The 10,894-nt window shown below is 41.3% G+C and overlaps 1 protein-coding gene across 1 annotated transcript; it reads right to left on the bottom strand.

Moving 5' to 3' along the window:
* Positions 1-212: 212 nt before the first annotated feature.
* Positions 213-7,761, bottom strand: MARVELD2 (MARVEL domain containing 2). The gene is made up of 6 exons (XM_056847963.1): positions 6,616-7,761; positions 5,399-5,431; positions 3,221-3,360; positions 2,103-2,274; positions 1,475-1,525; positions 213-361 (listed from the first exon to the last, which is right to left on the bottom strand). Exons 1-6 carry the CDS (start codon positions 7,759-7,761, stop codon positions 251-253), a joined length of 1,653 nt encoding a protein of 550 aa, XP_056703941.1. The 3' UTR covers positions 213-250.
* Between the last annotated feature and the right edge of the window lie 3,133 nt (positions 7,762-10,894).

The raw sequence follows: 10,894 nt of genomic DNA, 5'->3' as shown, positions 1-10,894 counted from the left end.
AACTAAATTTATCTGTATATGATCAAAACAGCAGAATTATAAAAAAGTACAAAAATACACAGAAGAAGTAAGAAAACCTTATTTACATGATATTCAAGATAACAATATGGAAAGGCTATTAATAGAGGACTTAAGCAGCAGATGGTGCACTAAGTACTTGATCTCACAGAAAAACATTTGTACAGTAGTGGCAATAAATATAGTTTTTTTTAAAAAGAAAGAAACCCCTGCAAGTCAAGTTACGGGGCTACTAGCTATTCCAATTCATAATTTTGTCATATTCCTGAATTCTTTGTTTTATGTGTGAAAGCTTGTTCTTTAAGTATTCACAACGTTCTTTTTTCTCCTGAAAGGAAGGATCCTGCAAAACAAAATAAATCAGTATTGTTTTGTGCTGGACTTTGGAACCTCAAGTTAAGTTAAGAAAGGGTGGGGAAATTTCAGTGAATTGGGTTATCTGTTATTCTGCTTTGCTAGGGGTCTTTATCCACCCCAAGTCCTTGGTACAGGGAAGACAAGTAAAAATTATAAATCTTAACACAAGAATAATGAAAAATAACACTAAGGCAAACCTTTGCCTTTTGTCTTAAGAGATGACATCTGGCTATGACATAAGATTTTATATAGCCAAGATATTAGTTGTATGGTGCACTCTCCTTTTTGGCTTCAAAAAGCATTCATGCGTAAGAATAATGAAATCAGATTTATACTGAATCAAATCTAAATAGCCTTTTAGAAAGGTAGAAACACTGGAGTGAATCCTGGTCCTATCCCACAACTATACTTAGCAAAGTTTGAAGCCCTCCTCCAGGCTAAGGAGCCTTCTTCCAATTTAAGGGACTCTTCCATTGGAGGAAGAGCTATGCAAGTTGGAGGAAGGTCCCTTAGGGCTAGAGGATGGTTGGATCCACCCTGTTCACTAGAGATATACAATGGAGTGAAATGCAAACTAAGCACATTGCTATACAAGGTAACAGAGATCTATAACCAGGATTGCTTGTGACTGGGATCTCCTATAGTAGAGTCAGAAGAAGTCGTGTGCATGTATGATATATGCATGTGAAATGTGATCTATGGTGCTGGTTTCTTAACTCTTTCTCTAAGCATATCACACACACTCCAATCTTTGTATCAAAGACTGGGTGCTTCACAATGTACAAATAGGTTTTGTGAATGCTGGCCAATTTTTATTATGTACTAAAATAAAAAACTAAAACTGCCAAAAAAAACCAAACCCCAACAACCTGAGTACTCCAGATAAATTATACTGTCCCTCGCCCCACAATCAATACATTACAGGCTAGATAATTCCTGATATGGTCAGAATGCCAACTGAGTTTGACATGTCCTATTCAAATGGATGTAGATTTTAAAAGTACTGACTTAAAAGAGCTTAAAAGTATTACCTGAGTGGTAATATATAAATATACCTGAGTAGTACTATATAAACAAATAGGTATTGCACAGCACTCACGTTCTTTTTCTTTTGATATTCTTGCAAAACATTTGAAATTCTATCATGTTCCTATAAAGGAAAAAAAAAGCATTTAAAAATGTTGTCTCTCTATTTCTCTGTATTCAGGTTCTGTCTCCTAAAATTTTATCTTGACCGTACTACTAAAGTTTGGAATATTATCCTAAAAGGGTCACTGGGTTGTCAAGACAAAAGATGGGAGCAGCTGCAAAGTTCTATTACAGTCAGCCAGGTTCTACCATTTCAAATTGAACGAAGCCATATGGTGATTACTAGCTCCAGTAATGTCCATGCTGGACAATTATTTGTCAACCACCACATATTTTTCTGCTTCTACCCTGAAAAGCAGGTGTCTCTTGGTCAATATGGTCAACAGGATGAGATACCCAATAAACAGTGCAATAGGGCTGGGACTGCAGAAATCTGAAAACAAGCTGAAATCTGAAACAGTGCTGAAAAAGAATAAGCATTTCAACATGGCATGTTAAACAATGCAGAAATTACACAGTAGAAGTACAGATGTAGTAATATATTTCTCTGGTTCTCAAAATAAAAAAGAGAGAGGCCACTGTCCATGATAAGGCCAAATTTGTTTATAAATAAAATGCTCATTCATTTTGGTACTTACAAGGGTGTTTCCGGGATGCTGAGGGAGTTTCCTCATCAGTGAATCTAGCTCATCAAATTTCTTTAAGACTGCCTGAACCTCAGCAGAAAGGTCTTTATATTCAGCAAACTGATCATTAAAGACAGCTTTATAGCGGTCTCTTTCCTCATCTCTCCGAATTACTGGGTATTTTCTGTAATAAATACGATAATGACAAGTCACAGTGTTAACTGTCTGATGCAAAGATATGCTGTTTTTATGAAAATATATTGTTTAGGATAAGACAGAAATTTGTCTGTTGAGTAGGAGAATATGCATCAATAAGGATGCAGACGCTGCACTGTTTTCACCATCTTTAGCAAAGAATAATTGGGCTCATTTGATCATCTGAATCATTTTCCAGATTTCCCCCTTTGTCATTTTTCCAATTTTATTCCCATAATAACCTTTTGAGATAGGTGACGCTAAAACAGAAAGGAAGACTTAATGGCCCAAGGTAACCCAGGAAGCTTCAGGGATGAGTGGGAATTTCAACCAAGTCTCCCAGTCCTAGTCCAACACTATTCCCTGCACCATACTGGCTCTCAATCAATGGAAGCCATTGTGAACCTTGTACATTTTAGTTTGGATCTTCTTGTAGCCTGAATGGTTGTGATCTGGGCTAATGAACACATGTCTTAAAATAGAGTGATGTTTGGTTAATTTCAGCCCTATGATTCTACTGTTCTTTCCCATTTCCCTGATTCCAGGTGATTCAAAGTCAGAGTCAAAAAAGAGTATATTTTCTTGATAAATAGGAAACATCGCCTTCTGCTGCAGTGAACAGTATAAATCAAACTCTCTATAAAAGGCAAACACAAAATTATTTTAAACTGATAAGTATATTAACTTTGTACACTAAAATCACCCTCCCCAAATTATAATGTATGTATATGAACATAACTTACAGTGCATTCCTAAGGAGAGTTGAAATGAATGGGGTTAGAATGGAGTAACTCTCTTTAGGAATGCACTGTTAGTGACAAATTAATCAGCATTAAGACACTGGTAATTTAGTATAGTTCGAAGATGGAAAGAGAATGGAAAAATATCCCACTCCCAAGAGTAAACTTCATAAGGAATGTTGCAGAGGCACTCACGCTAAGTAGTCTGGCATCACTATAGGCTTGGGAATATGTCCTGCTGGTATATGGCCATTGAGCAGTTCAGGTTCCATTCCCAAAAGTTTATTTTTCTTCTGATATTTTGCTTCTTTGGGACTATCACCTTCATCTTCATACTAAATGAAAATAATATCAAGTTTAGTCTTCACATTATATATTTTTTAAAATAAAAGAGCTTTGCTCAGCATAAAGAATTGAAGAATTCACTTATTTTATAATTTCCAGATCACTGATCTCCAAAATCAACTTTTTAAAACAACAATGGATTAAATGCACAATTCCAAGATGACAAAATTAGCAAATATAACATTATGCAAGAATACCAGTTTGTCCATTAATAGAACATTAACCTTCCACAATTTATGAGAAAAATTTTTTTGGTGGCTCTTTACTATTCTCTGCTTTATGCCAATACATGTCAAAGATTGGACATTTTGGAGGACTTTCATTCATAGGGTCGCCATGAGTCGGAAGCGACTTGACGGCACTTAACACACACACACATGCCAATACATGAGGCATGCAGAGTGGCTTCTACCAATTACAGAATAGTGCTTGACCAATCACAATAAGGAATGTGCAAACTGTAGGCCAGCAAGGAATCATGGGTGGAAAGGGAAGACACCATTTAACACCCCCACACACACACTCTGTGCGCTCTCATTTCCTTGATCAGGCTGATTTTTCTCCCCATTTAGTCGCTTTCAACATTCCACCTTTTATGGAGCCTTTTCAGTCCTCATCAGGCCATTGGGGTGTGTGTTTAGGTGCATACCTGAGGATTCCCCAAGCATGTAGACACCCCCACATTGTTTGTAGGAGGCCCTATTATGCTGGTTTCATTATCCTCACAGGCCAGCCACTTTACTATAATGATTGGCATATTTAATACTTCTTTAGTGGTGCTAATTTGATGGCCTGAAATACACAGAAGTAATGGAATCCTTGTACAGATGTTAGTCAAGGCAGAATTCAAGTAAAAGGTTTATTGAAAGAGTAACACTGATAGTGGTGGAAGAGAACAGAAATAACCATGGGTTACATCCCACAGAAAACCTTAGGAATATAGTTGGCGGAACAGAGCTTTTCTCGCCTTTGCCTTCCCTCAGCATCCTAGCATGCCTCCTGAAGATCTTCTCTGAGAGTCAGGAGACCCTCCTGAACAAAACACATCATAGCATGGGGAACAGCTGTAAGCAGAGATCAGGTGAAATCACTCCACACCTTCAACAAGCTTTCCTGTTGAATCCTGCCCCATGTGGGTAAATGCAGAAATGTTTTAGTTGACACGTGATCTATGGATCCCATAAGGGACTCTCAAAAAACTTTCTCTGTACACACATTTAAGGAATATCTGATGGCCACAGTACAGGATTATCAGGTTGCTGTCAAAACCTGAGCAATAACTTTTATAACACTAAAGTTAAATAATTAACATCTGCAAAGATGACAAAGTCCAACATATAAAATTAAATTGGATGACATCACTCTCTTTTATGTAAGAGTTCTTCTGGAGATAACAAAAAGATTAATGAAAGTGGAAAAAATAAGGACTCCAGAGTAATTTTTAACAACTTTCTGCATATACTTCTCATCATAATGCTGTGCTATGGCACACTGGGGTGGATCCAATCATCCTCTAAGTAGCCTTCCTTGAACTGAAGAACTACTGAAGTTGGAAGAAGGCTCCTTATACTGGAGGAAGAGTTCAAACTTGAGTCAAAAGGAACGATGGGGGCATAAATATTTTAATAAATAAATGAGTAAGCTTTGCTCAGTGGAGTGGTAGGATAGGGGTAGGATCCATCCTGCTATCAGAAAATTTTCACCGACTACTAGATGACAGCAGACAACTGACCAATGAGTTGTGGAGCAGAATTCCATAAATCTATTTCTGCAAAAGCACAACATGAGGGAGAGAAAATACCCTTAGAAGAAAAGTTGATGGAAGCCAAAACAAATTTGTAGATTCCTACTGGAAAAAGCTAAGAGTGTAAAAATTTTATCAGTGCCTATGTCTGAAATGCCAACCTTCTCCATGTTTTCCCAGTCATTCTAAAACTAAGGTAGCTCAGACTGTAAATTTTATTTATTTTTATATTTGAATATATATTTATGAATATGCATATAACAAAACACATGTGTTATTCTTACCATTCTTTTTGGTTGAAAAGACTGTGTCTTCATCTAATAAAAAGAAAATAGAAACACTAAGCATGTAAAGTGCAAAAGCAAAAGTCCTTGAAATGCAGCATACACGTAATTGCAATTCTAAAAAGCCAGTTCACTATTTGTATTGAGTTAATAAGATGGGTAATGAGATAATTACTTGTACTGATGAATAAGGAAATAAATCTTAGTTATGTGTATAACACAAATCTCAATTTTGGTGTTGGATCCCAAAGCATCTTTCAAACTCCTGAAAATCTCTTTCACTTTTCAAAAAGTAGTATAGAGTTTTAGGTGTTATAGTATTGTTCAACAAAACCTTGAATTTGCATATTCCAATACCAAAGCACTGAATAATCATCTATAGTAATTTACAGTATTTATGACAGTGAACAACTGCTAGGGCATCTCGCCAATCCAGCAGGGGCAAGATGGGTGGCCAAAATAGGCCTGGAAAGTGGCTCCACTCCCTCACCTGATGGAGGACCAGTGCTTTCATCTTCCCCCTGAAGCAGTTCAGTGGGAGACCCATCAACAGGGCCAATGGGCAGGGGAGCAGAGAAGCAGGGCACCAAGCCACTTGCCGCTGCCCAGTAGGAGTTCCCCCCCTGCCGGCCTCTGCCTCCCAGTCTTCAGCCTGCCTCACCTCATTGCCCCCGACCCGGGTGGGGATCAAGAGAGCTGGGATTTAATTGCCAATCCACACGTGTGATCCAGATGGCAATGTAGCAGCAATGATTTTTATAATGTAATTGCAAAGTAAGGCTCGATGGGTTTCCTTCATTCGTCAAACCTATTGACACCTACCAAAGTAATGTATCATCACATATGTATAGGGCCTGCAGGATAACTTTGGACTTTACTTATTGTTACATAAAGAGTGAGGAAACCTCCATATCTGATTGATAGTTAGCACTGAGATGTGTGTCCACAAAAGGGGAGTTAGTATATGATGCTCACTTAACTACAATAATTGCCAGAAGTATGCCAGTAGCAATACTTACAATCAGGACTATACATAATCAAACACCAGTGATTATATCAATGTTATTTGTTGATATACAAGGAATCTAAATCATTTGATAAATGTGCATTATTTGGGGACAGAGACCCAAGACAAGAAGTGAATGAATGGCAGTAATTTTCAAACTGACTCTTGGATCACAAATGAGATATTCTGTATCTTCCAAAAGATTACTTACCTCTTGTTCCAAAAGTTGCTTGTGCTTTCGTGCACTTTCGTGCCTCCACAGTTTTAGGCAGATAATTGCACCAATAAGATAAATAATTGTTGTCACAAACAGGAAGATAATTCCTGCTGTCTGTCCTCCTTCTATGCGGCAAAATGATGCATTCAGTGGTGAGTTAAATAATGGGTAGTAGCAGAGTCCTCCTTTATTAGCATCATTTACATAGACTATAGCAGCTGACATGTACAGAATAAACAAAGCAACGTTGAGCCCAAATTCAGTTAAAGGCCACCAGTGGGAATCTAGGAGAATGGTCCTATAATACATTGACATGCCAAGTGCCAGAAGGCTAATAGTCACAATCCAAGCAAGTCCTGCTACAACAAGAACAAAGGGTGTTTTAGGTCCACTGTAATTGTAGCCTCCATACATGTTGCTTGTCCCATAGCCATATGACTGCGAGTAGCCATACATGTTGTACCATTCATTGTCTTTGTGAATATAAGCTGTGACACAAGCAAACACACCTGCCCCTAAAAGTAGTTCAACGACACCCAGGATCCTGAGCAGCCCTGCCCATGATTTCATGTAAGAGTATCTCAGATTATAAGCTTCTACTTTCTCACTGTAAGCCAGAGCTGTTTGAGTTTGCCGCCCCAAAGACCCATAGGGATCAGGTGGAATCATGGCTTCAGCTTCTTTGTGTGAATTGTAGGTTCCCCCTGATCCTCCATATGGATCTTGGTAAGAGCTGGGAACTGAAGTTTGTTCTGATCGCCTTGGAGTAAGCGTGGGTGATGAGGGGGGAGAGCATTCAACACCATCAGAAATTGCAGATACTGGTTTATTCCATTCAGGGTCATTTTTTTTCCCTTTGAAGAAGTTCTTCCATGAGTCTGGAACAAATTTTCTCACTGGCTTGAGATCAGAGACCTCGGCTGGTTCTTCATTGTCACTTGGATAAAATTCTGGCCCGAAGGGTGGTTGCAATGGAAGAGGAGGTGGTGGAAAGGAAGCACCATTCAGCATTTGCTCATTATCCTGGAAATCAGTTTCAGCATCGTCTTGTGAAGGAGCATCAACGTACACTTCATCATAATGAACAGATCTACCAGGATGCCCTGGTCTGCGTTCTGCTGGGGTGTTCCTTGAAGACATTTGCAACTTTCCCCCCTGCTTTAGAAATTAAAATACAGTGTAAGATAGAAAATAACTGTTCCTTGGTTTCTACCAAATGGTGGGGAGGACGGGACGGAGACTTCCAAGTGCACTTTACACAAAGAAAAACCATATTTCTTCCCCCAAGCTAAAAAGTTTAAACATTTTTTTAAAAAAATTTACAGTCCAATTCTTCCCCCCTCCTTTTTTTTTACAGGACTCCCACCAGAACTGGGACTCACCAAAGTTTAGCCATTGAACCACTGAAAATTTTTTTGTCCAGGGCTTCAAAAGCAACAGAATCACTTCAAGCGTTTAAAGCAGTGGTTCCCAACCTTTGTTCACAAGCATACCCTTTGGCAGCCCATTTCTATTAGTTGTACCCCTTATATTACAAAAATGTTTGTAATTAATACAGTTGCTGTATTCCCACCATTATTCAATTTTCCCACCATTATTCAATTTTTTTCACATACCCCTAAATGTCCTGGTTTGTACCCCAGGTTGGGAATCACTGGTTTAAAGGCTGCCTTTTCCTCACCAACCAGTAAATCCCAATTTGCCCTCACCTATCCCCCAGGATCGGAGGCTGCTTTTTCCAGTCGTCACAGCGCTTCCTTCCTGGCCCTGAATCCGTATTCAGACGTGCAAAGAAAAGCGAGCCTCGGATAGAATGGACTTAAAAGAGACCGCGAACAAACTGTGCCCCGCTTCTCCACCGCGACCTCCTCTCCCCCTACACGAGGCGGGAACTTTGGCGCAAAAAAAAAAAAAAAACACTTTGCTGCCGAGATCCGGCCAAAGACAAAGAATATCTGACGGAAATTTAGGGTCGCCGCCTACAAACCGCGGTCCTTTTGAAGGCAGGAGGCCGAGATTCCCCCACGCACCCCTTTCCTTTGCTGGCTTCCCGCTTCTCTTCCCCTCGCCCGGACAGGCACCGCCCTCAGGAAGCGGAGCGAGGGAGCCGCACCCTCGCAGGCTCCGGCCTGCCTTCAGGCGCCCCGTGTGAAACAAAGGGGCCTGGTTCTCTTTCCCTCAGGTCGGCCTGGCCCGCGCTGGGTTAGGCCCAACCGAAGCCTTCCTGTCCCTCAGCCTCAGCTCTGGGAATGGGGGGGGGGGAGGAGGGAAAAAAATGCCCGGAATGGCGGTAGGAAAGCGGTTCGACGGCACTGAGACGGTCCCCCCAGCGGCGTCTCTTTCCTGCCTGCGACAAATGTCTCTTTCCGCCAGTCGCGCGCCTGGGTGTAGGCCGCCATCCGGCCCACTGCAGGTAGAGACTCACCTGTTGGACCGCCCCCTCCGACTGAAGACGCCCGTCTCCCTTCCCGCTCGAGAGAGGCTGAACGTTCCTCCGCCCCGCCTTAGAAACGGAAGAGGGAGCTCATGTTTCCCAACCTGACTTGTGCTCCAGGCAGCCTACTCACTAAGGAAAGGAGCAAGAGTCCAGTAGCACCTTGAAGACTGAGCTGTAGCGAGGAAGACCCGACAAGAGATGGACTCAATAAAGGAAGCCATAGCCCTCAAAATATTGTCGAAGGCTTTCACGGTCAGAGTTCATTGGTTCTTATAGGTTATCCGGGCGGTGTGACCGTGGTCTTGGCATTTTCTTTCCTGACGTTTCGCCAGCAGCTGTGGCAGGCATCTTCAGAGGAGTAACAGTGTCCTTCAATGTTACTCCTCTGAAGATGCCTGCCACAGCTGCTGGCGAAACGTCAGGAAAGAAAATACCAAGACCACGGTCACACCGCCCGGATAACCTACAAGAACCATAGCCCTCAATTTGCAAGACCTGAGCAAGGCTAGTAGAAAAGAGCAAGAGTCCAGTAGCACCTTAAAGACTGAGCTATAGCGAGGAAGACCCAACAAGAGATGGATGGACTCAATAAAAGAAGCCACAGCCCTTAATTTGCAAGACCTGAGCAAGGCTAGTAGAAAAGAGCAAGAGTCCAGTAGCACCTTAAAGACTGAGCTATAGCGAGGAAGACCCAACAAGAGATGGATGGACTCAATAAAGGAAGCCATAGCCCTCAATTTGCAAGACCTGAGCAAGGCTAGTAGAAAAGAGCAAGAGTCCAGTACCACCTTAAAGGCTGAGCTATAGCGAGGAAGACCCAACAAGAGATGGATGGACTCAATAAAGGAAGCCATAGCCCTCAATTTGCAAGACCTGAGCAAGGCTAGTAGAAAAGAGCAAGAGTCCAGTACCACCTTAAAGGCTGAGCTATAGCAAGGAAGACCCAACAAGAGATGGATGGACTCAATAAAGGAAGCCATAGCCCTCAATTTGCAAGACCTGAGCAAGGCTAGTAGAAAAGAGCAAGAGTCCAGTAGCACCTTAAAGGCTGAGCTATAGCGAGGAAGACCCAACAAGAGATGGATGGACTCAATAAAGGAAGCCATAGCCCTCATTTCCAAGACCTGAGCAAGGCTAGTAGAAAAGAGCAAGAGTCCAGTAGCACCTTAAAGACTGAGCTATAGCAAGGAAGACCCAACAAGAGATGGATGGACTCAATAAAGGAAGCCATAGCCCTCAATTTCCAAGACCTGAGCAAGGCTAGTAGAAAAGAGCAAGAGTCCAGTAGCACCTTAAGGACTAACAAAAATATTTTCTGGCAGGGTATGAGCCTCAGCTCACTTCTTCAGATGTGAATCCATCTGTCTTTAAGTAGAGGAGAGTGAATTCAGACAAGCATTAGTATGTAAATGTTAACAGTATGTAAATGTGAATAGCAGGCGTGGTGGGATTAGGTGTGGTATGCAGAAGTGTCTGTGATGTCCAGGGGAGAGATGGGTATGGAGAAATCAGCATTGGTAATGAGCTATGAATGCAAGGTCTTTATTCAGCCCAGGTAAATGCATTGTCTTTAGTTTGAATATCAACTGTAATTCAGCAGTTTCTGAGCAAGGCTGTCAAAGATAGGGCATTTTGGAGGACTTTCATTCATAGGGTTGCCATAAGTCGGAAGCGACTTGACGGCACTTAACACACACAGAGAGCGATGTGAGTGTAAAAAGCAATTGGAACTGAATAATTTGAATGGAGGGTTAGGAATAGCACACTGGAAATTTTTTTAAAAATCAAATATGGTTAGGGTTGCCTATCTTCAGGTGCTAGCTGGAGATCTGCTAT

Source organism: Euleptes europaea, chromosome 4, assembly GCF_029931775.1.
Source record: "Euleptes europaea isolate rEulEur1 chromosome 4, rEulEur1.hap1, whole genome shotgun sequence".
In the NCBI taxonomy this organism is placed as follows: domain Eukaryota; kingdom Metazoa; phylum Chordata; class Lepidosauria; order Squamata; family Sphaerodactylidae; genus Euleptes; species Euleptes europaea.
This window is presented reverse-complemented; position numbering and strand designations above follow the sequence as displayed.